At 52.8% G+C, this 21,989-nt stretch overlaps 6 protein-coding genes across 6 annotated transcripts; 5 read left to right on the forward strand and 1 right to left on the reverse strand.

The window, feature by feature from the left end:
* Positions 1 to 106: 106 nt before the first annotated feature.
* Z519_04809 (uncharacterized protein) lies at positions 107 to 1,027 on the forward strand (the record flags this gene model as incomplete). Its single annotated transcript, XM_016762553.1, has 1 exon — positions 107 to 1,027. One exon carries the CDS (start codon positions 107 to 109, stop codon positions 1,025 to 1,027), a length of 921 nt encoding a protein of 306 aa, XP_016621500.1.
* Positions 1,028 to 2,005: 978 nt separating this feature from the next.
* Positions 2,006 to 2,869, reverse strand: Z519_04810 (nicotinate (nicotinamide) nucleotide adenylyltransferase; the record flags this gene model as incomplete). Its single annotated transcript, XM_016762554.1, has 2 exons — positions 2,006 to 2,576; positions 2,631 to 2,869. The coding sequence occupies 2 exons, from the start codon at positions 2,867 to 2,869 to the stop codon at positions 2,006 to 2,008; spliced, it is 810 nt and encodes a 269-aa protein (XP_016621501.1).
* A 2,004-nt stretch (positions 2,870 to 4,873) lies between these two features.
* Z519_04811 (uncharacterized protein) lies at positions 4,874 to 10,621 on the forward strand (the record flags this gene model as incomplete). The annotated part of the gene is made up of 3 exons (XM_016762555.1): positions 4,874 to 5,202; positions 5,257 to 5,348; positions 5,400 to 10,621. The coding sequence occupies 3 exons, from the start codon at positions 4,874 to 4,876 to the stop codon at positions 10,619 to 10,621; spliced, it is 5,643 nt and encodes a 1,880-aa protein (XP_016621502.1).
* A 3,349-nt stretch (positions 10,622 to 13,970) lies between these two features.
* On the forward strand, positions 13,971 to 14,225 carry Z519_04812 (uncharacterized protein; the record flags this gene model as incomplete). Its single annotated transcript, XM_016762556.1, has 1 exon — positions 13,971 to 14,225. One exon carries the CDS (start codon positions 13,971 to 13,973, stop codon positions 14,223 to 14,225), a length of 255 nt encoding a protein of 84 aa, XP_016621503.1.
* Positions 14,226 to 15,657: 1,432 nt separating this feature from the next.
* Z519_04813 (uncharacterized protein) lies at positions 15,658 to 16,032 on the forward strand (the record flags this gene model as incomplete). The annotated part of the gene is made up of 1 exon (XM_016762557.1): positions 15,658 to 16,032. One exon carries the CDS (start codon positions 15,658 to 15,660, stop codon positions 16,030 to 16,032), a length of 375 nt encoding a protein of 124 aa, XP_016621504.1.
* A 2,236-nt stretch (positions 16,033 to 18,268) lies between these two features.
* Positions 18,269 to 21,538, forward strand: Z519_04814 (uncharacterized protein; the record flags this gene model as incomplete). Its single annotated transcript, XM_016762558.1, has 1 exon — positions 18,269 to 21,538. One exon carries the CDS (start codon positions 18,269 to 18,271, stop codon positions 21,536 to 21,538), a length of 3,270 nt encoding a protein of 1,089 aa, XP_016621505.1.
* Between the last annotated feature and the right edge of the window lie 451 nt (positions 21,539 to 21,989).

Here is a 21,989-nt window from a genome sequence, read left to right on the forward strand (position 1 = left end):
TTCCAATATCTCAAGAACAACGTAATCTCCTTCGACACAGGCAAAAACAGGCAACTTGTTACATTACAGCTGTCTGAACTCGACAACAACAAGAATCTCTCAAAACATGGGTTGTGGATCGTCAAGTCTGAAGGGAGCAGACATACCCGACCTCAACAGCCAGCCGACGACAGCGACGGGGGCGCAACCAATCAGGAAAATCAGGACCAACTTCTCAGAAGTTGACTATGATCAAAACGCTCGGGAGCGACGTCTGACAGAATATGCGCCGCACGAGCAACCCCCACCAGTGAGGGAGGAGAGTCATGAATTTACGGCAGAGCAAAGTGGTTACGAGCAGTGGCAACAATACGACACTCAAACCGGTCGCCAGAGTTATGACGCTGGCCCGCCAATGGGATATGTGCTGCCCCAAGGGAGCATGTCAGGCCCAGACGCCACGGATAGGGATCGCGGCGCGAGCTTGAAACCATATCAGACCTTTGACGGAGGTGACTGGGACAACCAAGACGCCTCGGCTCAGAGGCAAGGGTCCTATGTCAACGGCACACAGGAGACCCGTGGGGACCCGACATCAAATGTGTCCAAGAACGAGTTCGCCGCCGCAAACGACCCGGCGAACCCAAGCAACCAGGAAGGGCACCACTCTCAACCCAACGACCACCACCGTGACCACCGTGACCAGCGGCAAGGCTCCAGGAGCAACAACAACAACGACAACGACAACGACGAACTCAACAACGTGTCTCCGGTCTCGTATAATACCGGCACAGACCCGGGCGCGAACCCGGACATCCACGGCGACGACAACGAGCCCAAGAAGTCGTGGTTCGGCCAGAAATACGCGTCCTTCCAGTCCGCTAAGCGCGGCTCGGGCCTCAGCGACGAGGACATCCTCAAGTACACGGGCAAGGACAGGAAGGAGCTCAACGAGTGGGCGCAGAACAGGCCTGGCGTCGGTCCAAACCAGGAGGCTAGCCGAGTCGGGTCGGATTCGGGACTGGCGGCCGGTGCACCTTGGAGCTAGGAGGGCACAAGGGGGAAAGGCGATTGGGATTGGGATGGGACGGGATGCAATGGAGAGTCCATGGTGGTGGTGGTTTTGCTGGGTAGGTGGAGCGTGCTTGATACTGTACGTGCCTGGGTCGATGCAACCGCAACCACGTCCGCTCTCTCCGGCCGGAAGAACGGAAGTACCACACGTAGGGCACGCATGGGGGAGGGGGACGCAGGGTACGGGTATATTGCATCGCTCTCCGATAGTATCTATTGTATCTTGGGAGATGGTACGAAAAGGTTCATTCAATGTACATGTTCCACCTTTCAAAGAACAAATTGTGTTCTGGAGTCTGTGATGGTAAAACCGGTGTATGAGCCACTTTGCGAGAAAAATGGCCCAGGATTCATGGGGCGTAGTGCTAGCGGTGCAAAATGTCATGATATAACGAGTATATAGCTTTCTTCCCTCTATCCTGGCCTCTCAGCCTAGACTTCTTCTATCACGGCATCTTGTCCTCTACCAAGAAGGACCACACTCTGAGCTTCAGTGGCCCAGATGGCTTCATATCGACGTCCCTCGGTCTCTGTGCACATCGTCTCTCTAGAGTAATCATCTTCACGGCGTAAATCATTTGACCACTCCGTCAACGCCAGCGCCAACTTTCGGGTTTTTCCAAGCGCACCATCCATACGTACTCGCTCTGCCAACTCCGCATGCTCTAAACGTCTCGTCATTGATGAGTGCAATTCTGAGGCAGGCATAAGCCTCTCTTTGATCACACAAGTAGAGCTCCTGGCATTTTGCCGGAACACGGTCTCATCACCGACCCGCGAGCAACAGTTAGGGTTCATCGTCATGGCAAATGTCTAGCTCCCTTTTCTGGCAGCACTTTCCCTTCGCACACGGGAGAAACTGCTCTCTTCTTCTTGGCCCGCCTCTCCTCGAGGACATGCTAGCTTGGCCGGATATTCACATGAAAAAAGTTCGTAAATCGTCATATAACATTTAACTGGCTGCTGGGATTTCCTTGGACTTCCCTTTGTCACCATCCGCGTGTTGGATAGAAGTGGTGCTCGAAGAACGAGCATCATCTCTGTACAGATGGTTTTGCTCAATATATTCGACAACGGGTGCTGGGATAAGGTATTGTACGCTCATGCCTCTCCTTAGGAATAGTCTTATCTTTGTGCTGCTGACGTCATTCTGGATGAGTTGCTGGATAACATGGATATTGTCGCGATAGTTTTGCAAGCTTGCCAGGGCTTCGTCAATATCGGTGCCAGACCTCTCGATGATAAAAGTGCCATATCTTCCGAGGATGTGGTCCAGATCTTTCTCGCTCCAGACACCGGGGGTAGACATGGTCTGGATTAGGTCGGCCCCGGCGAGCAAAGAAATCTTAACAGGTTTCCGGGCACCGTTTCCAGTGTCAATGCCCTTTCGGACAACGTTGATCTCATGATCGAAATGGTCCAGCACCTTGGCGGTGGGTTGGTAATCCTTCTTTTCCGCTTCCCATGGGTCAACCATGAGCCAATTGGAGGCTTTATCAATAGCAAGTTGACACATGGCAACTCTGTGAGGAAGGGTCAGCAATTGAGAGGTTTCAGGCTAGAGCCTGGCTGCATACCTGTGTTCTGCTGGGGCTAAGCCTTGCTTCTTGTATGCATCGGACACAGGAGATAGATATCCGCCTATCATCTCGTAATCTGTGTTGTGCTTGACGTAGTCGGCAGCCATGACGAACATGCGCAGATGTAGAAAGGTAATAGGGGAGAAGGAGCCGCAGGCAACAAGCAGAAGAGGTGTCTTTTCCGGGTCGTCCATCTTCTTCTTGATGCGGGAGTCAGGAAAGCGGTATTCGTCCATCTCGTCGCCGTCACCGGTAATCGCTTGGAGAACGGTTGATCTTGTCTGTACCAATGTCTTGCCGGTCTTTTTGAAGGTTCGAACGGGGCGTGAGGGAGACAGGAAGACGGCCGAGGGACAGATTGATTTGTCAGAGGACAGGCTATTATCTATGGAGGTGGGTGAGTCGGATGGCGGGGCTTTCGTGCCTCGTCGAAGATTGGGAAAGGAAGCAAAAGACCTGAGGAAGAGCCTGCTCGTGATTGAGTAGGACAGAAGGAAGAGACTGTGAGGAAGACTCAGCATCTCAGGGCATCATGGCCCGAGTAGAGAGTTTTGTTCCGGGGGGGGGGGGGGGGCGTGGGCAGGTATGTCCGGCTTCGGCAATATGGAGTTGGAGGAGGAAAATTGAGAGGCACGAGCTGGAGTTTTTCCCAGTAGGCAGACAACGGGGGTCTGGGTCGATCTCCGACCGGCCTGAGCACCTTGTCGCAGCCTAGTGACCGGGACAAGGTTGAGTAATTGCTCAATGTAAGTAGATGGAGAGTTTGCTAGTGTGCTCCCGGCTTGGAGGAGGGATCGGCTTATCCTTGCTGTGAGAAAGTGGGGTGGCTGTGAGGATGGGGACGAGGAAGAATGGAAAAAAGAGAGATAAATCCAGACCGTGGTGGAGGGCGCCGTCAGTTGATATATGTAAGTCTCTATATATTTCACTGCAACGGCGAGGAGAAGATGGGCGTGCAAGGGGCCGCTCCCGACATGTTGACTTGTTTTCTACTCGCACATGATGGCGTGTAGGATGATAATTATGATTACTAGGCGGCATGCAACATCTATTTGCCATAACAACGGGGAAGTTGGTGGATGAGATATTGATGACGACGAAAACGAAGATTGAAAATGGCCTGCGCCACACCCTCGGCTGCTATTGTGAAGGTAGGACAAAGTGCAAGGTGTTTTTGTCATTCAGCATCCTCATTCGCCTCGCATCAATGAGCCCGTCTGAATCTGGCGTCATGCGAGTTCCCAGTGAGATGAACTCCTCATCTAATGCAGGCTCTTCAGCAGTGGGCAGATTGATCGAGTTTGGAGTGTGTTGCATGCAGAGTGCATGAGTCTCGTCCGTGGGAGTGGCTATTGTTCGAGAGATGGCTGGATGCTTCTGTTAGGCTGGTGAGGCTTGATGGGGGGGTCAATGTGAGGCCTTATATACTCTGGCACCACTGGGACACCCCCAAGACCACCCTAATCAAGAGGCTCTAGAGGGGCCCATCCCCCCGAAAATCGAAACGCATGCCCTGGTGGCCCTGGTGGCCCTGTTGGCCCAGCTGGCCCGCCCTCCAGTGGCTCAATAGGGCATGGCGTTGTGCTCTCTCCCTCTGACGCCAATGCAACGGGCGACGGGCTGCGGTTGGCTTGCCATTGCCGACCGAACCTCGTGTTGCTCGTTCTTGGGATCCAAGCATTCGTCCGTCACGGCTTCTTACAACTCAGACTCTTCCTATACCCTATACCCAGTACGACAAGCCAGTTTCAGACTCATATTTCTATTTCGCTCATCTTGTTGTACATTCCTTTCCCCATCTGAACACAGTTAGCATCTTCCCGTCGCTGCAGATGGCGGGTTAACATGGCACATCTGCCCGCACGCCCTTCAACCTCACACCTCATCCACGGACGTGCTGAAGGCCTTCTTGCCTCTGATCACCAACCTGTAACTGCGGCATCCGCTGCCACCATCACACCCCCTGCGACTTCCTCACATCCAAATTCTTCACACAGCAGCCGCACATCCAGGTACTGCTCACTTGCCTCCATTTTCGCTGCCTTGCAATTCACCTGCGTCAGTTGCTTGGCTCTGAAGAACCCTTGCCTTTTCTCCGCCTCGCTCCTCACCCGGGTTCGACAAGAGCCACAGCCATTTTAAAGCCACACATAATTTATTGCCACACATCTACACTGTTCTTCTTTCTTGACCTTTATCCAGACTACATCCTGGACACGTTTTGACGAGATCCATTGCTCATGTCACGCAGAGTCACTCGTTCATCTGCGAGGCTCGCTGCAGAGTCTGGCGCCTCCACTACTTCGCTTGCCGCTCCCTCCAACCCTTCGACGGCCATCTCCACCCTAAACCCCCCTGCTGTCGTGTCGTCCAGAAAACGAAAGGCCCCGGCCCGTCGACCATCCAGTCCTACCGACCATTCTGAAGAAACAAGCCCCCCATCAACCCGGCGCGGAAAGAGACAAAAATTGATCGAGCCGGCCCAGCTTCCGCCAGCCAGCGCACAGCCTGCTCCTCGATCAACTCGAAGAAGAGCAGTTCAGAACGAGGTGGCCATGTCTAATAATGGGTATGCGAAAATTGCCGAAAATGGGTTTCTAGATACGTTATCTGACCAACTCAGTTCCTCCTCAAAATACACTGAAGAATCCGAGAAACAGTTAGCCTCAAAATCGAGTTCGCGCCGTCAGTCCAGCAGAAACAACAAGACACAAGGTACCTTGTGGTCTATAACTGAAGACCTCGCTTTACTAACTGCCACGGCAGACCTTTCTCCGCCTGCTCCCACCTCTCAGCCACGCCGACAGAGGAAACGCTTGACTAAGAAGGGTCAGGATGTTCAGATGAAGGACGAGGAAGAAGACGAGAAAATTTCGACTCAAGAAAAAGATACTTTCCCCCCCACTCATCATTCGAACAGCGATAGTAACGACGGAGACGATCACACCGATATGGATGATGACGATGGTCCCGATCCTTTTTCCGCGGCCCTTTTCGGTGCTAGCCGTGGCCCTTCCTCAGGATTGTCAAGTACACTGAGAGCCTTGAGTGGAATGATGAGTGGCATGTCATCAAGATTGAGAGAGATCCTGAACAATCTACGACAGTCAGACAATCCTACGATGCAGATGGTGGCCCTAGAAGAGTTGTCGAATCTGCTGCTGGTCTCCAATGAAGACAATCTGTCGGGCCAATTTTCGCCAGATCCTTATGTCAAAGAACTTGTGGCCTTGATGCAACCAAATCCCATCACGGGCGAGGAGAATCCAGAAATGATGCTCTTGGCTTGCCGTTGTATCGCCAATCTAATGGAGGCTTTACGAGGCTCGGTTGCTAACGTGGTGTACGGAGGTGCTGTGCCAGTCCTTTGCCAGAAATTGCTTGATATTCAGTACATCGACGTCGCCGAGCAGGCCTTGAGCACGTTATCTAAAGTCTCGATCGACTTCCCTGGATCAATCGTCCGCGAGGGAGGTTTGACCGCTTGTCTTCAATTCCTTGACTTCTTTGCCACCGGCACACAGCGAACTGCCGTTACCACTGCGGCCAATTGCTGTCGTAACATACCTCACGATTCATTCCCCGTCATTCGGGATGTTATGCCGATTCTACTCAATGTGTTGTCCAGCCACGACCAAAAGGTGGTTGAGCAAGGCTGCTTATGCGTCACTCGGGTCATCGATAGTTTCAAGCACAGTCCAGACAAGCTCGAGCAACTGGTTGATCCTCCATTACTTCGAGCAATCCTGGGACTGCTTTTACCAGGCACTACCAATCTCATTGGTGCGAATATCCATACGGAATTTCTTCGCGTGCTCGCAATAGTAGCGCGAGCAAGTCCACGACTTTCCGCAGAATTGTTGAAGATGAATGTCGTCGACACCTTGTATCAGATTCTAACAGGCGTCTCGCCTCCGACTGAGACCGATGACGCTGCCTCCAAGATTGACAGCGTTGTCATCATGCAAGCTTTGATCCATAGACCGAGGGAACAGATTTACGAAACTCTCAATGTCATATGCGAACTCCTTCCAAGCCCAAACCTTTCCAGCGAGCCGGATTTCGAAGTTTGCGAAGACATGGACGACTACATGTCCGACGACGGCAGCCAACAACCAGCCCAACAATCGAAAACAGAGAAGAGGCTGGAGCTGCTTGCTGATTGCAAACAAGAGACACGCCGCTTTGCGACTATTCTTCTACCAACGCTGACCGATGCCTATTCGAGCACTGTAAACCTCAGCGTCCGACAGAAGGTACTAATCGCGCAGCTCAAAATCCTTTCCAATCTTGAAACCTCCGTTATTGAGGAAGCTCTGCGTCCAGTACCGTATGCGTCATTTCTCGCGTCAATATTGTCTCAGGAGGACCACCCAAGCTTGGTCATGTTTGCTCTCCAAGCCTCAGAACTGCTTTTCGAGAGACTTGAAGATATCTACCAGTATCAATTCCATCGCGAGGGTGTTATTGGCGAGATCAAGAAATTGGCTGACAGACCCCTCGAAGTCGACGCCAAGTCCTCCAAAAGCAGCGATCCTAACGGTCGCATTGGTGCTATAGGGGATAACAGAACTCATGCAGCGCTCGGCAATAAACAACGCGATGGACGCGCCGATAATGATGACAACGGCGGCGTCGACGATGGAGACGGTGATGAAGAGGATGGCGAGGATCATGAAGACGACGACCCAGAAGACGAAGACCACGATGAGATCAGAGAGGACGACGATGAAGAAGACGATGAAATCGGAGGCCGAGATCACGATGATCACGATCTAGATGATTCTCAGAGTTCGGACACTTCTGACGACGACGAGGATGATGAGGTGCCTTCTCCACTGGCCATCGCCGGGGCTGCCGATTTGGTGGTTATGCGTGCGAAGAAATTTTTGGAAAAATATGACACACCAAAGGGCAGAGAGCTGAAGGACAAGGCCTCCAAGATCCGTTCCGACCTCCATAAGCTGGCCAGCGATATCGAAACTTTCTACCGCCAACCGGACCAGGTAGATGCTGACAACAATCTCTTTATCCACCTGGCAAGTTACTTCGATGGAGATGCCTTGGAGAGCATAACCAGTTCCGAACTGTTGGACTCAGGGATCATTCGGGTGTTAGTCCAAGTCTTGTCTGAAGTCCCTTCGGCGTACAGCACTGCTAGAGCACACCTTATCGCGGCCTTCATGGAATCGACCTATCGAGGCAACATCAAAACGACCTCTGCAACATCTGCGGCGACGCCGTTCAGTGTTCTCATTCAAAAGCTACAGGATCTACTGAGCCGTGCGGAACATTTCGAGGTTCTCACCGTGAACAACAACGCTTCTGAGAACAGTCGGAGCAGCTCCACTTCTATGCTGTCGCGCCAGCTACGCTTGAAACTTTCAGCCGATGCCGATAGCGATATCCCTCCTACATATCGTGATATGGTCGTCTCCATTCACGCTATTGCGACCTTCAAAGCATTGGATGACTACCTTCGACCTCGAATCAGCCAGTCCGAGCGTCCAGCATCGGCCCAGCGACGTCGGGACATGCTTCAACAGCTTGCAAATGCTCGTCTCGCTCACCTCTCGGGTGCGGCCGAGTCAGGATTACTGTCTCCCTTCGGCCAGGAACTTAGTTCCCCGGCTCCTCCTGGGAAGACAGATTCTCGTGCCGAATCTCGTGTCTCTTCTCGAACGAAACAACGATCCGAAGAGCGCCAGAATCCTGTCGACAGGAAGCCTAATGAAAAACCCGAGCGGAAGCGACTTAGTCGTCGTACCCAAGCGTCCTCGTCTAATCAGCCTCCGGCACCCGAGCCCAGCACCGAAGACACGTCGAACAAACTTGAATGTGCCGATGAGAAAGTTCTCGAAGATGTTGAGGCTCCTGATGCAGAAGATCACGGCGCGCTTGAAGCTTTTGTCGATGGCCTTGAAGAGGATGTTTCTGACGGAGAAGCGCCTGAACCGGGAGCCGTAAACATGGAAATCGGCTCTAGTGGCAAAGTGACAGCTCGAAAAGAAGATGGTACGAGAGTCTTGACACCTCAGCCAGGAACACCTGTACCTGGTAGCACCCGCCCACCGTCCTCAGGGCAGTCTCCAGGGCCATCTCCCGCGGGGCCGGGAGGTCGCCCCTCATATGCTCAAGCGCTTGCATCCGTTCCTCAGGATTGGCACATTGAGTTCAGTATCGACGGGAAGATCATACCAAACAATACGACCATTTACCGAGCCGTTCACCATAACCGCGACCAGCCACAGGCTCCGGCATCGCGGAGCGTATGGTCTGGCGTTCATACGGTCAAGTTCAGAAAGGTCCGAGGCCCTCCGCCTACATCATCAACCATCTCTACTTGGGACGAAGGCGAAAGTCGAGGAGGAACCAAAAATGGTCTGCCGGCTTCGTTTAGTGACCACCCTGTCACTTCGTCCATTCTCGCTTTGCTCCGAATCCTCCACGAGCTCAACGCAAATCTTGACGAATTACGAGATTTCATTGGACAACCCGGATTGAAGCTCTACCCGGAATCTCTCGCATCTTTTATCAACACCAAGTTGACTGCCAAGATGAATCGTCAGCTGGAGGAACCCTTGATTGTGGCTAGTAACTGCTTGCCAGACTGGAGCGAAGACCTGGCTCGGTCATTTCCTTTCCTATTCCCCTTCGAGACTCGGCACCTTTTCTTGCAATCGACTTCCTTCGGATACTCACGCTCTATGATCCGATGGCAAAATAGTCAATCGGAAAACGATGACCGCCGCGACCGTCGCAGAGATGACAGACCCATGTTGGGTCGGCCTCAGCGGCAGAAGGTGCGCATCTCTCGCCATCGTATCTTGGAGTCTGGCATGAAGGTGATGGACATGTATGGAGCGTCCCCCAGTGTCTTGGAAGTTGAGTATTTTGAAGAGGTTGGGACAGGTTTAGGCCCGACTCTCGAATTCTACTCGACCGTGTCGAAGGAGTTCTGCAAGAAGAAGCTGAAAATGTGGCGCGAGAACGATTCGGCGGATAACGATCCGTTCGCTTTTGGCAAGAACGGCCTTTTTCCAACCCCAATGAGTGCGGAGGAGAGCCGAAGCGAAGCTGGCAAAAAGCTGTTGTTGCTGTTCAAAACACTCGGAAAATTCGTGGCTCGTTCGATGCTTGATTCCCGCATCATCGATATCGCCTTCAGCCCAACCTTTTTCAAGATGGGTGGGGTCAGCAATGCAGCGCCCTCAATTGGCTTGTTGCGAACGATCGACCAGGACCTTGCAAATTCTCTGTCTCAACTTCAACAATTCCTCAAAGCCAAGACAAAGATCGAACTCGATTCATGCATGACGGAGATTGAGAAGGCACAAGCGATTGAGCAACTCACTATCCATGGAGCCAAAGTCGAGGATCTCATGCTCGACTTCACCCTACCTGGCTATCCTGGCATTGAGCTCATTCCAAATGGATCGAACGTTACGGTCACGATGGAAAATATCCAGCAATACATTGAACGAGTGCTCGACCTGAGTCTCGGGAGCGGTGTTCGAGCTCAGATTGAGGCTTTTCAGACCGGATTCTCTCAGGTCTTTTCGTACTCGTCTCTGAGAGCATTTACCCCCGATGAGTTGGTCATGCTGTTTGGCCGCACCGAGGAGGACTGGAGTATTGAAACACTGATGGACTCTGTCAAAGCCGATCACGGTTACAACATGGACAGCAAGAGTGTCAAGAACTTGTTGCAGACCATGTCGGAACTTACACCGGCTCAACGCCGCGACTTCTTACAGTTTGTTACCGGTAGCCCCAAGCTTCCCATTGGAGGATTCAAGAGCCTCACACCAATGTTTACTGTGGTCTGCAAACCCAGCGAACCCCCTTACACATCCGATGACTATCTACCCAGTGTCATGACCTGCGTCAATTATCTCAAGTTGCCAGACTACACGTCGCAGAAAGTGCTAAAGGAGAGATTGTTTGTGGCGATCCGAGAGGGGCAAGGAGCATTCCATTTGTCTTGAGATTGACTGCATTTTGCACTGGAATGGCGGGGACCGGCAGGAAGAGAACAAATCACAAAATTGTGGTTGTGTATGAAGGTGGAATTTCCGTGTGCATCACTCTTCAGCGGTAATAAGTTTATGCTTGAGCTTGGAAAATAAACAAGATGGGTTGCAAGTAATGGTTGAGTCAGGAGACTGGGAGCTTGCGCTATATAACCTCACGAAAGGGACAACACCTTTGACCTATGGCAACGGAACTGAGTGCAGAAAGAAACTATCAAAAGAATGGTTGTGGAAGTCTCGCGGTTCAGCCATGACCAGAATTGGTATCCAACAATGGAGGCTGGCAGGTTCGCCTGGCTGGAAGGACACGGATAATGGCTATGGCCAGGTCGTGGACAGGATGACAGCAGTCACACTGCCTCGCCAATGGGGGAAGGTCAAAACATGGAGAAATAGGAAGTATGAGATATGGGAGGCGTCCTAGTTGGAGGGGAAGCAAGCAAGCAGAAGCAGAAACCCCCAAAAATCCACACCCACATAGCTTAGTTTTCAACGACAATGAGACCCTCATGATGTTACACCAACAGAAGAGATGCTTCGGCCATGCCGGACTTGCATATCGAGCAGTCCTCTCATAACGCACCAGAGTCCAACCTGACTCGACCAGACTCAACCGATCCACTAATTGCAGAGCCTGTATTAATAATGTCCATTGCAAAGAGCAGTGAACGGGGAAGGGGAGGAAAGATGTAACGATGTACTTGCGTAGATGTGGCGATGTAGGTACTCGATACCTACCTCGGCATGCACGGTATTAATGAGGAACAGGCCACGGCACAGACATTTCCAACGACCAATGAGCTACTCCGTTCGGAGTATTTATTTTCCAGGTTCCATTTTCCAAAAGTTCCCCGCGAGCCAGCTTCCATTCTCTGGCGTTTCAACATCTGTCTTCCTAATCTACCCGACTCGCCGATCATACCCGGTACAGGAAGTCTAACCTCGGAGGCGTTTTGTTGTCACCTGATCATTTGACTCCGTAAGCGAGCGGTCCTGGAGGGCTGGCACCTGCGTAGGGCGTAGTCAGTGACTCTGGTAATTATTAACCACCTACCGAGTACCTCGTATTCCGTGTGTATGTTCCATCTCACACCTGTAGTATGGACTGGATTAGATGGATTGAGATGGCAAAAACACAATTCGAAAAATCTAAAGGGGTTTGGGGGTGATATTTTTTTCATTTTTTTGGACGGAGATTCCATTGCCCTTAAACTCAGGTCCTGGACGGGGGCATTTGTGTGATCGTGTAACCTCCATCCTTGTAACGGCGACTACCTATCCCTCTAACTCACTCCTCGTATGCATTGACGTACAGTGCATGCACGCACGGTCCGAGGCATTTACTTACCTTGCCCGTTTATCGCATTCCCGATGGTTGACTCGATTTTCTTCTTTTTCTTTTTACTTTTCTCGCGGCTAGTCGGTTTACCACAGGCCCATCTGTCCCGTGCTGGTGGAAACGGGGGCCAAAGATAAATTAAATTCTCTCTACTCTACTTGGTAAGTACTGTATGAGAGGTACTAGTCGACTCGAAAGAAGGAACTCTCTTCCGGACTACTATATGACCCAGTGTGGTCTGACTTTACTGCTGGTTGCTCCCTACTTGATTGTAGGTGGCATGGAGTCAAAGCCTCGCCACGGAGCCGAGGCCAGGGATTTTTTTGGGTTCCGTGTCTAACCCTTGCCCATTGTCGAGAACTAATACCAACTGTGTCCTCGGGGGTAGCCTGCCTAAGTAATCTGCCTGCCTGCACTTCCTTGTTACCCACGTAGGCCTTTCCGTACGGGTAAGTTTAAAGGACGGTGACGAAAAACGGGAACAAAGGACGGGAGCCAATCTGATTTACTTCCGTCTCCCGTGCACACTAGTGTCAAATTTAGTAGTCGGCCCTACAAATAGATAGGTCAATGGCAATCCTTCGGAAGTGCGGAAGATGGAGGCGAGCTACATGGGTGAAAACGTTCGTTCAGCCTTGTCTCGGAACCGGCATGCTGGATTAGGGACAGTTCCAGCACTTGTCCGGCTATGTACTGGGTATGGACTGGGTACCTCGAGGGGATTACCCTTGCTCCCTGCTTGGTAGGAATCTCCCTCGGGCACTGGACTGCCTCATCGCCTCACTCGCGCGGGGCTGGAGGGCCGTGTTCCATGTCCCATCGCAGTTCCTGCATGAACCTCGCTTTTGACTCTAATCTTGATGCTGGTCAGCCGGAAATGGCCGAAGGACTTGCAAATTTCAGAGTTTTGTCGCCATCTCCAGGCTAGACAGCAGTCGCCTCCCAGGAATGACTCGATTGAGGTGCTTCGTTGCCGGGGCAAGGGTCCACGTCGGCGATCTGGGGGGAAAGCTGAGTGGCTGCTAGCGGGGAGGCTTGCTTCGCCAATGCACGTTGCAAAAGGTTGACGACGATCCTCTTGCGGTGAGTGTTCCCCCATGTCTCCTTCAGCAGCAACTAGGGCCGGGCCTGACCGGACCTGGACGTGTGGGGCTCGGCAGTTATGATCAACCCGAGATAGTCAACTAGGGAGGGAGTGCTGGAAGATAAGATAAGGCAATGAAGAGGCAGAGAAAGAGTACTCCAGATGCAAGTATATGTACAGGGTATATGTTCCTGGCACGGGTTCCACTCCGTCTGCAAACGAAACAGATAAGGCAAACAATGTTCAGACGGACATGCGAGCGAGAGCCCTCCACGCTAATTGCGCTTCATTGACATCCTCACAGGAGAGATTTGAGTCGCTTCGTCGTGACCTCGAGAATTGAGGGGGAAAACCAAACCAACTCTCCCTCCTGAGTCGACCGCGTTCTTGTTGATTGGCCATTATTGCTCAATTGCAAAAGTTCCATCACGAAGCGGGGCCCAGTTGTCGCATAGGGCGAACAATCACGCGTACCGGTGCGACGCGGGCGGATGTGTCTGTTTGGGGGCCTGAACCAAATAGATAGGCACCTCCTGCTGGTGCTCTTTCGCTTCGGTTGCTGACCCGCTGCGCTTACTGTCGCTAGTCCTCCTTCCATGCGAATTGCTTCTTGATCCTGACCCCGGCCTAGGCTTAGAGTTTAAGCTAAACCTAGAACCGCTTCCTCGGTATCGTTCTGAATGCACATGTTGGGGCCAAACAGTGCTGTGGTCTCCCGAACCATGGCTCTGAGTGGGCCCATGTCGACTGGCATAGCCTTGCCTACTCCACCGAGAGGAGCTCCGCTCGCTCCGGGCATACTGCGCGATCTTCTGCCGTTGCAGCTGCTTGACTAGCATGCAGCGCCTCAGGTTACGCAGACTCACCAGGAACAAGACAAAATGCAAGCTCCACACAAGCGCACCGAAGGCGATCCCGGCAAGTTGCAGGCTCCCGATGTGGTAGAGCGTCGGCTCGCACTCGCGAGCGAAAATGTTCAGCATGTTGCAAACCAGGATTCCGGACTGTGTGCGCACTGCTGGCTGCCAGAGACGAAACAAAGAGCCGTAGCCTGCGAGGAGGAGAGCCGGAAGAAGGCTGAGCAGTACAAGAACGGGGGCGGCTGCGTGGATGATCAGGCATTGGCGGGAAAGTGAGGACCCGTGGCTTTGGTCCCCAGCCGATCGTGAGTTCTTTTGCACTCGGCCATGAATCAAGACGATCGCGTGATAGAGGAAGGCGAATGCAAGAGGCCCTAAAGGCATGCCATCGGTCCAGTCGCCCCGGTTGGGCCCTGTGGTATGGAAGAAATTGGCGTTCCATCTAGGAATAGCGGCAGAAAAAAGTGAAATGGCGATCAAGCTGGCCAGCAGGCTCACGAGATGCAGTGTTGTAATGAAGCAGCGGCGTAAGCGGTAGCGACGGCTAGTGGGTGGCGGTGAGAGGTCGGCGGGGTAAGTTGAGGTTAGAATGAGGGTTTTGGAGCCGAGCATCCTTTTTGTGTTGGTTCAAGGTGCTGACAAGTGTCGTACTTCGTAATAAACCAATCTCTCGATGCGGGCGTTTAACGGGCGTCAGGTCATAAGGTCGTGATAGGGGACAAGGAAAGAAGGAAATCTCGCCAGCGAGAATGTTCGAAGCCAAAAAAGGAAGATGAAAACACAAAGTGCACTGTGCAGGTGATCGGGAAAATAGAACGGGAACAGCAAGAGGGAAGAAAAGAGAAAGAGAAAGGACAAACCGGTAAAAAGAGCAGCAGGGAGATGTTGCGGAATTTTTCATGTTGATGTCGCGTCCTGTATCAGAAGCGTGTCCGAGTTGCAAATGGTAGCGAGTCGATCCTGCGACGCTTCACGAAGGAGGTTGTGTCGGATGGCTGACTTCTTCGAATCAGAAGGGCCGGAAGTTTGGCCTGGACGGCGATGAAACGATGCACCGAGCAGGGGACGACCTAGCGTTTCGCCGTCAGCCTGACCCGCAGACCGCTCGTCCAGCGATTGGTGATAAAGGCCCGGACGTCCCAAGATGGGCTCGACGGCTTGACGGCAAAGGAGACGGGGAAGTCCCATTGAGTCTCCGTCAAGCCAACCCACAAGCGGTCTACGCCATCAGCCGGGCCCCTGAAGGGTCTAGCTGCCTTAAGTCTTAAGTGCTCAAGGCTTGGACCATCCCTGGTCATCCCGCGCCGCATCCGGGTAACCCATTCTGTTGTAGGCTGGCTAGCAACGGCTAGGGAGCCGATTATGGAATTCCTCTGACAGTTGCCCACGAATACTCCCTTGCTGCTTGGCAGTTCGGCGGTGGGGCAGAGCCCAATTGGAGGGGCAGGTTTTGGTAAGAGAGCTCGCAAAATGCGTAGTGGGAGGATAGTGCATTTGGGCAGGAGTGCCTGTGCAGAAACTTGGTCACCGTCACAATTGACGGCAATGTCCTTTTCTCCGGAATTCCAATTTGGAGTCAGGCTGAAAAGATATCGAGGCTCCTGGGTCCTCTATTGCAGGCCGAATTCTTTCTGTGCTGTCCACTTGCTGACCTCTTCCTTTCTGTCGTATCGCCCGTTGGACAGGCAAATTCCGATTCGATTTCGATATGAGCACAACGCCCATCAGGCTGCGAGACTCTCCCGCTCAAGTGCAGGAAAAGCTTGGCCTCAGCAACCGACAATTCGACAACTTTAAGAACTTTGCCCGAAGAGTCCACGGCGAATATTGTGCCGCTCATCCCAATTCCAAATGGGCCGATGTCAATGCCGTCTGGACCGCCGTTCCCGAACCAGAGAAACTCGATGTCATCCGACTGATGTACAATCTGTGTACCGATTCCAACCTTTTTCCTCCTACCACCGCACGAAACGTGATCGAGGCAGGCATTGAACAGAGGCTGCATCAGGTGCGGCGTACCTGGCAGCAGACCTCAAGAACAAGGACGAGACCGTCAGCACAAGGGGATGATGGTGGATCCTGAAGACGACCACACTAGTGCACTGGCCTGACGGTTTATGCCCGATACATCTGAGCAGTCGCAGCATGCAGTTACGCACGTCTTGTCCCCGATAACCCGCCAGCATCAGCTGAGATCCTATTCGTTCTGCGTCAACGAGGGAGAACCCACGTGCTCTGTGCTGCTAAAGCACGCAAGAAGATGAGTCCCACAGAAAGGTCAGTGGAGGAGCCCGCCGAGCGGTTGGTGGAGAATGGAGCATTTTCAGAGGAGGAGGGTTTTCTTAAATACTCCGGCTTTCAGCCCTACCATAATCAGAAAGACTGTGCATTGTTCAATCTGTCCACGCACATCGTGTGTGCGGATGACGATGAGGCTTTTGGATTCGGGCAATCAGGGTGCACAACTCGGGTGCACTAGGCTGTGCCGCGACTTGGGCTGGATGCAGGAAGACTGAAAAGGGCATATGGTTTGATGGCAGGAAAGGATGGTTTGGCCAGCGAATCTGGCCCGCTCAGCCCAACTCCGAGATGGACAAGGGTGTGCCAGGTCGGAAGAGGATGGTGGACTCAGGGGGTTTTGCTCTACTCATAAGACTGGGGTGTGGATTGGTCTAATGTTGGCCATGGTGTCGCGGCAGATCCATGTCGACTTGTGCTGCAGCCTCCTCAAAGTGTCGGATTTTGGCCGGGGTCGGGCTGAAAGAAAGATGCTCTATCGTACCTTGATAATAGTCTTCGCAAAGTCAAAAGCCTGGGAAGCCTTCCAAGCACCTCGGAGCTTTCTGCTAAGCTTGTTACGGATCGGAATGATCCAGTTTGAGTTTTGCCGGCGCTGACACGGTGGCCCTGATCTTGTGAATACAGTCAGTCGGCTGTGGGATCATTGTGACAACGAATCGCTCGCTCATTGTCCAGCGAAGTCTATACCTTTGTCTAGAACCTTGACCTGGGGTCGACTCATCGGGCTGCATCTGCTTGGCTTGGTGTCCGCTGTACCGTATCACCAATGACGTTGAGCGGGACCTTGTGAGTTGACCTTGATGGCCTGTTCAAGATTGCAAATTTTCGGTGGCCGGGCATGTACTGGGTAGTATGCTTCTTCTCACGACAGGTGAACAACAGCCTGATTCTAGGTGGATTCGGGTAGGGAAAGCTGTCAAGATGAAGTTGAGAAGTCCCCTTCGGGCACGGATTGCAGGCACAATTCTCGCAGCCCGCGTCGACAGTTATAAGAGGAATTCGTCTGTTCTTCGCGCTACCCGCTCCTCGCTTCAGCAAAACCTGATCTGTGTAAGTGCAGGATATCGTGATGGAGTGGCCCGTGTTGCCCGTGTTAGGCGAGACAAGGGAAAGTAGATGGTTGGTTCGGGTGTCCGCCAGTGAGTGATGGCAGGATCTGGCCTTCAAGGATTACCATGGGCCCTCCAACGAGAGTGATTGATGATTCCGGGGGTGGCTGTTCCTGTTCAGGGCTGCTGTTGTTAGCCAAGTGGACTGTTCATGCCTCTGCCGGATGCACCGACTTGGCCACGATGATTTACCACCTGCTCTGCTCATTTCACTTGTCCTGATTCGGTCCGGAAACGGTGTGTTTGAGGCAAACGCGGAAAGAGGGAGGAAAAGCAATTGTGCTTGCCTTGTGGATGACAGTCTGCAATGTCACAGGATCCTCAAAGCTCCTCGTTGCCGCATCACCCCCGGGTCGACGCCAGGGGCAATGCTCACGGTAATGAGAGATGAGCCTAGGAATTACTCTTACCGCGGATTTCGGTAGGGTTTTGGGTTGGGGCAGGCTGGGGATGTAGGCACGATGGGTTTGGTGTGGGGGACAAGGGGATTATTTGGCTGTACCAGCTGCACCATGCAGTGGGCACTAGTCCCAGCAGTTGCGCCGCATGACGCAAGCCCAGTGAGGTCACTGTCCGCAGCCGCAGGCTATACGAGTACCAGCTTCAGCGACCACTCCTTCACTGAGCGGGTCAAGTGCCCAATCTCCCTGTTCCTATCTTTTCGTTTTCTTCCATACCTGCTGCAATCATGGCCTCAACTGTGCCAATCCGGTCGTTGAGTCATATTCTACACTCCCTCTAAAACAGCCGCTAGGTTGGCTGTTAGCATTTTCACGTCGAGCAACTTCCAAGGTTACGGCCGAATCCACCCTCTGCGTTCGTTGCAACACCCACCCACCAGACCTCCCTATCTTCATCATGTATCGAAGGCCCTGACAAGTGGCCGTAGAAACTGTTGCAATACCTGGGATGGCTCAAGTTCTCACGCCTCGGGCATCTTCCACTGTGAAGCGCGAGACCAGCCCTACCTATGACCCTCTTTCGATGTCCTTTCCCTACCTTGAGCAGGCGGAATCAATTGAAGATGCCGTTCGTGGATGCTCAGATACTACTTCACACAACGAAGCGCATCCGCGATATTCAGAGAGCATCAAAGAGGTCGGACAACACGATCAACAGAACGGCGACCTTGAAAGGCCGCGCCTTGCTTCACGCAAGTTCGAGACCGAAATTGCTCGCCCTCTTTCCCCGACAACATCCGTTCCTCTCAGACAGCATCGCTCAACGGTGAACTACCCTATCCTACAAAGCGCGGGGCGTCGAGTTTCGTCGAGCGATTCGGATATCTCGACTTCGTCGGATGAGGACAACACAGCTGGACTGCAAAGAGCACAGACACAACCAGCTCACAATGCGCTGTCCAAATCCCAACTTAATCGAGTGCGCACTCACCCAAGGCCATCGCATCTCAAGGTGGGAAATGAGTACTTCCAATCTCAAGGAAGAATAGCCAAGGATGGGAGATTGAACATCTCGGTCAATGAGACATCTCAAACAGGCTATCTCGCCAAAGCGCTAGGCGCAACCATTCGACACCAGCTCGGTCCCGACTACCAAGAAGAGGCAAAGCTGGCAGACAAGGCTAAGGCCGATTTTCTCAGGGACAAACACAAGCTTGTCGTGCCCTCAATGAACATAGTAATTATGGTGATTGGCAGCCGTGGCGACATTCAACCTTTTCTAAAAATCGGGAAGATCTTAAGAGACAAGTATCACCACAGAGTCAGAATTGCTTCCCATCCTACCTTCAAGCAGTTCGTCGAGAAGGAGGTTGGTCTTGACTTCTTTTCCATTGGTGGAGATCCTTCCGAATTGATGGCTTTCATGGTCAAAAATCCTGGGTTGATTCCGACGCTCGAAACTGTCAAGTCTGGAGAGATAGGCAAGAGGCGTGAGTCCATGTATCAAATGTTCCAAGGATTCTGGAGGGCATGCATCAATGCCACCGACAACGAAACGGACGCCGCCAACTTGGAGATGATGGGTTCAAGACCCCCTTTTGTGGCCGACGCAATCATCGCCAATCCACCCTCTTTCGCACACTATCACTGCGCAGAAAAGCTCAGTATTCCCCTGCATTTGGTCTTTACTTTTCCTTATTCGCCCACACAAGCATTTCCTCATCCCTTGGCCAACATCAAGGCTTCAAACGTCGACCAGAGGTACACAAATTTCATGAGTTATCCGTTGGTCGATTTGATGACATGGCAGGGGTTGGGTGATTTGGTCAACCGATTCCGTGTCCAAACGCTAGGTCTGGAACCCGTCTCGACTCTATGGGCCCCCGGTCAACTCTCTCGACTGAAGGTTCCGGTAACCTATCTCTGGTCACCAGGCCTTGTTCCGAAACCTCATGACTGGGGTCCGGAGATCGACATCGCAGGCTACGTCTTTTTGGATCTTGCGGCATCTTATAGTCCACCGGAAGACCTGACCAAATTTCTTGACGGATCAGACGAGCGACCCATCGTCTACATAGGGTTTGGGTCCATTTCAGGAATCAGCGATCCGTTGGCATTCACGAGGATGGTTTTCGAAGCGGTCAAGAAGGCTGACATTCGCGCCGTGGTTAGCAGAGGATGGGGAGGTATGGGAGACGGAATGGAAAAACCCGACGGTATCTTCTTGATTGACAATGTCCCCCACGACTGGCTATTCCCTCGCGTCGACGCAGTGGTTCACCACGGTGGTGCTGGAACCACGGCCGCAGGGCTGAGATTCGGCAAGCCGACAATGATCGTTCCTTTCTTCGGAGATCAGCCTTTCTGGGGTGCGATGGTTGCAAGGGCCGGAGCTGGTGCAAAAGAGGCTCTCCCTCTCAAGAAACTCGACAGCGACAGATTTGCTGAGGGTATCCGACAGTGCCTAGAGCCTGAGGCCAAAGCCAAGGCGCAAGCGGTTGCAAAGAGCATTCAAGAGGAAGGGGGCGGCGCAGAAAACGCGGTGGACTCTTTCCATCGACACCTGAATCTCGAAGGACCATATTCGACGCGCTGCAGCATCTTCTCGGATCGCGTCGCTGTTTGGAAGACTAGACATGCCGGCACGCGACTATCGGCGCTGGCAGCAGAACTGTTGGTCGAAAGTAAACAGATCCACTGGTCGGACTTGGAGTTGGCCAAAATTCACGAGTGGACCGACTTCCAGGGGCCCGGGGAACCTATTACCGGCGCGGGCGGTGTGCTTGTCAAGGCCTTTCAGGAGGCATGTTATGGGCTTATGACGATGCATGAGACGGCGAAACGGGACATCAAACACTACGAGAAGCGCAGGCGGAGGCAAAAGCAGAAGTCAGCAATCGAAGGACTAGTCCTACCTGGACGGATCGCTATGGCGACACGCGGCACCTCTGTGGACGAGCAACGGAAAGAGCATGCCAGGCTCATGCGACAAGTCAACTTCCACGGCGAGGCAGAGCCGGTGAAGTTGCCCTTTGGTCAGCCCAATCCAAACCAGGACATTACTGGGCAAGGTTCCAAGTTAACCAGGACTACGACGGCAAGCTCAGACCAGACTTCCCCAATGGTGGTGATCTTGCAAGACGTGGGGAAGGGGATTGGCTACTCCAGCAAAGCCATCGCAAAGCTACCCTTGCAGATGTGGAATGCCCTTGCTCTTGGATTTCACAACGCACCTCGACTGTATGGTGACAAGACAGTGCGGCCTTCTCCCCAGGGGATCAACGGATTCCGGACGGGGCTGAAGGTGGCCGGGAAGGAGTTTTGGCTCGGGCTTTACGACGGGGTGACGGGTGTGGTGCGGATTCCATACCTCGAAGTCCATGAGGATGGCATGTCTGCACTACCCAAGGGAGTTGCGCAAGGCATTGGCGGACTGGTGTTGAAGCCCATCTCCGGCGTGCTTGGATTAGGGGCGTATACGGCGAAGGGAGTCCACAACAGTGTGCGGCGACGAGTACGAGATACTCAGAAGACAGAACGATGGATCCGGGATGCTAGAATCGCGCAGGGGCACAGAGAAGCTCAGATGTTGAAAGAGCATCGAAAAGACGGCAGCCCGGAGTCGTCACAACCACTCCGTCCCATGCTACCCGACCTCGCAGCGGCCCGCAAGCACGCCGTGCAAGTATGGACGACGTACGAGAAGGAAACGCAGTCAGAGGAGCGAAAAAAAGAAAAGCGACGTCTGCTGAACAAGATGCATGGTGAAAATACTTGACGGGCACATGTTCCAAGGTGATATGCAAGGAAGCTTGCGACTGCCCAACTTGGGGATGTTTTTTTGCAACCCCTCCTCGCCTCCAAGTCCCTGACGATCCAAAGCTCATCCATGTCATTTACATGATTGTTCAATAGCAGAGAAATCACCAATCAGCTGTCGACGATAAGCTGCTGCACAGGGGAAGCGGGGAGACGGGAACAAGGGAGCAAGGGAGCAAGGGAGGAGGGGCAGCATGCGCCGTGACGCTACAAATCATGGCTTCGGATAGATACCGAGTTGGGTTCCTTGTTGTTTCTCTGGCTTGAAGATACCCCATTCTGTTGGATGCTTTCTTTTTTGTTCATGCCACATGATGATCAACCAGACGGACGAGAGGATATTACAGGGGGGAGCATACACCGTGGACGACACTGCACATAGACAATCATCTCGCTTAGAGCGGGTGAAG

Source organism: Cladophialophora bantiana (genome assembly GCF_000835475.1).
Source record: "Cladophialophora bantiana CBS 173.52 unplaced genomic scaffold supercont1.6, whole genome shotgun sequence".
NCBI classification, from domain to species: Eukaryota; Fungi; Ascomycota; class Eurotiomycetes; order Chaetothyriales; family Herpotrichiellaceae; genus Cladophialophora; species Cladophialophora bantiana.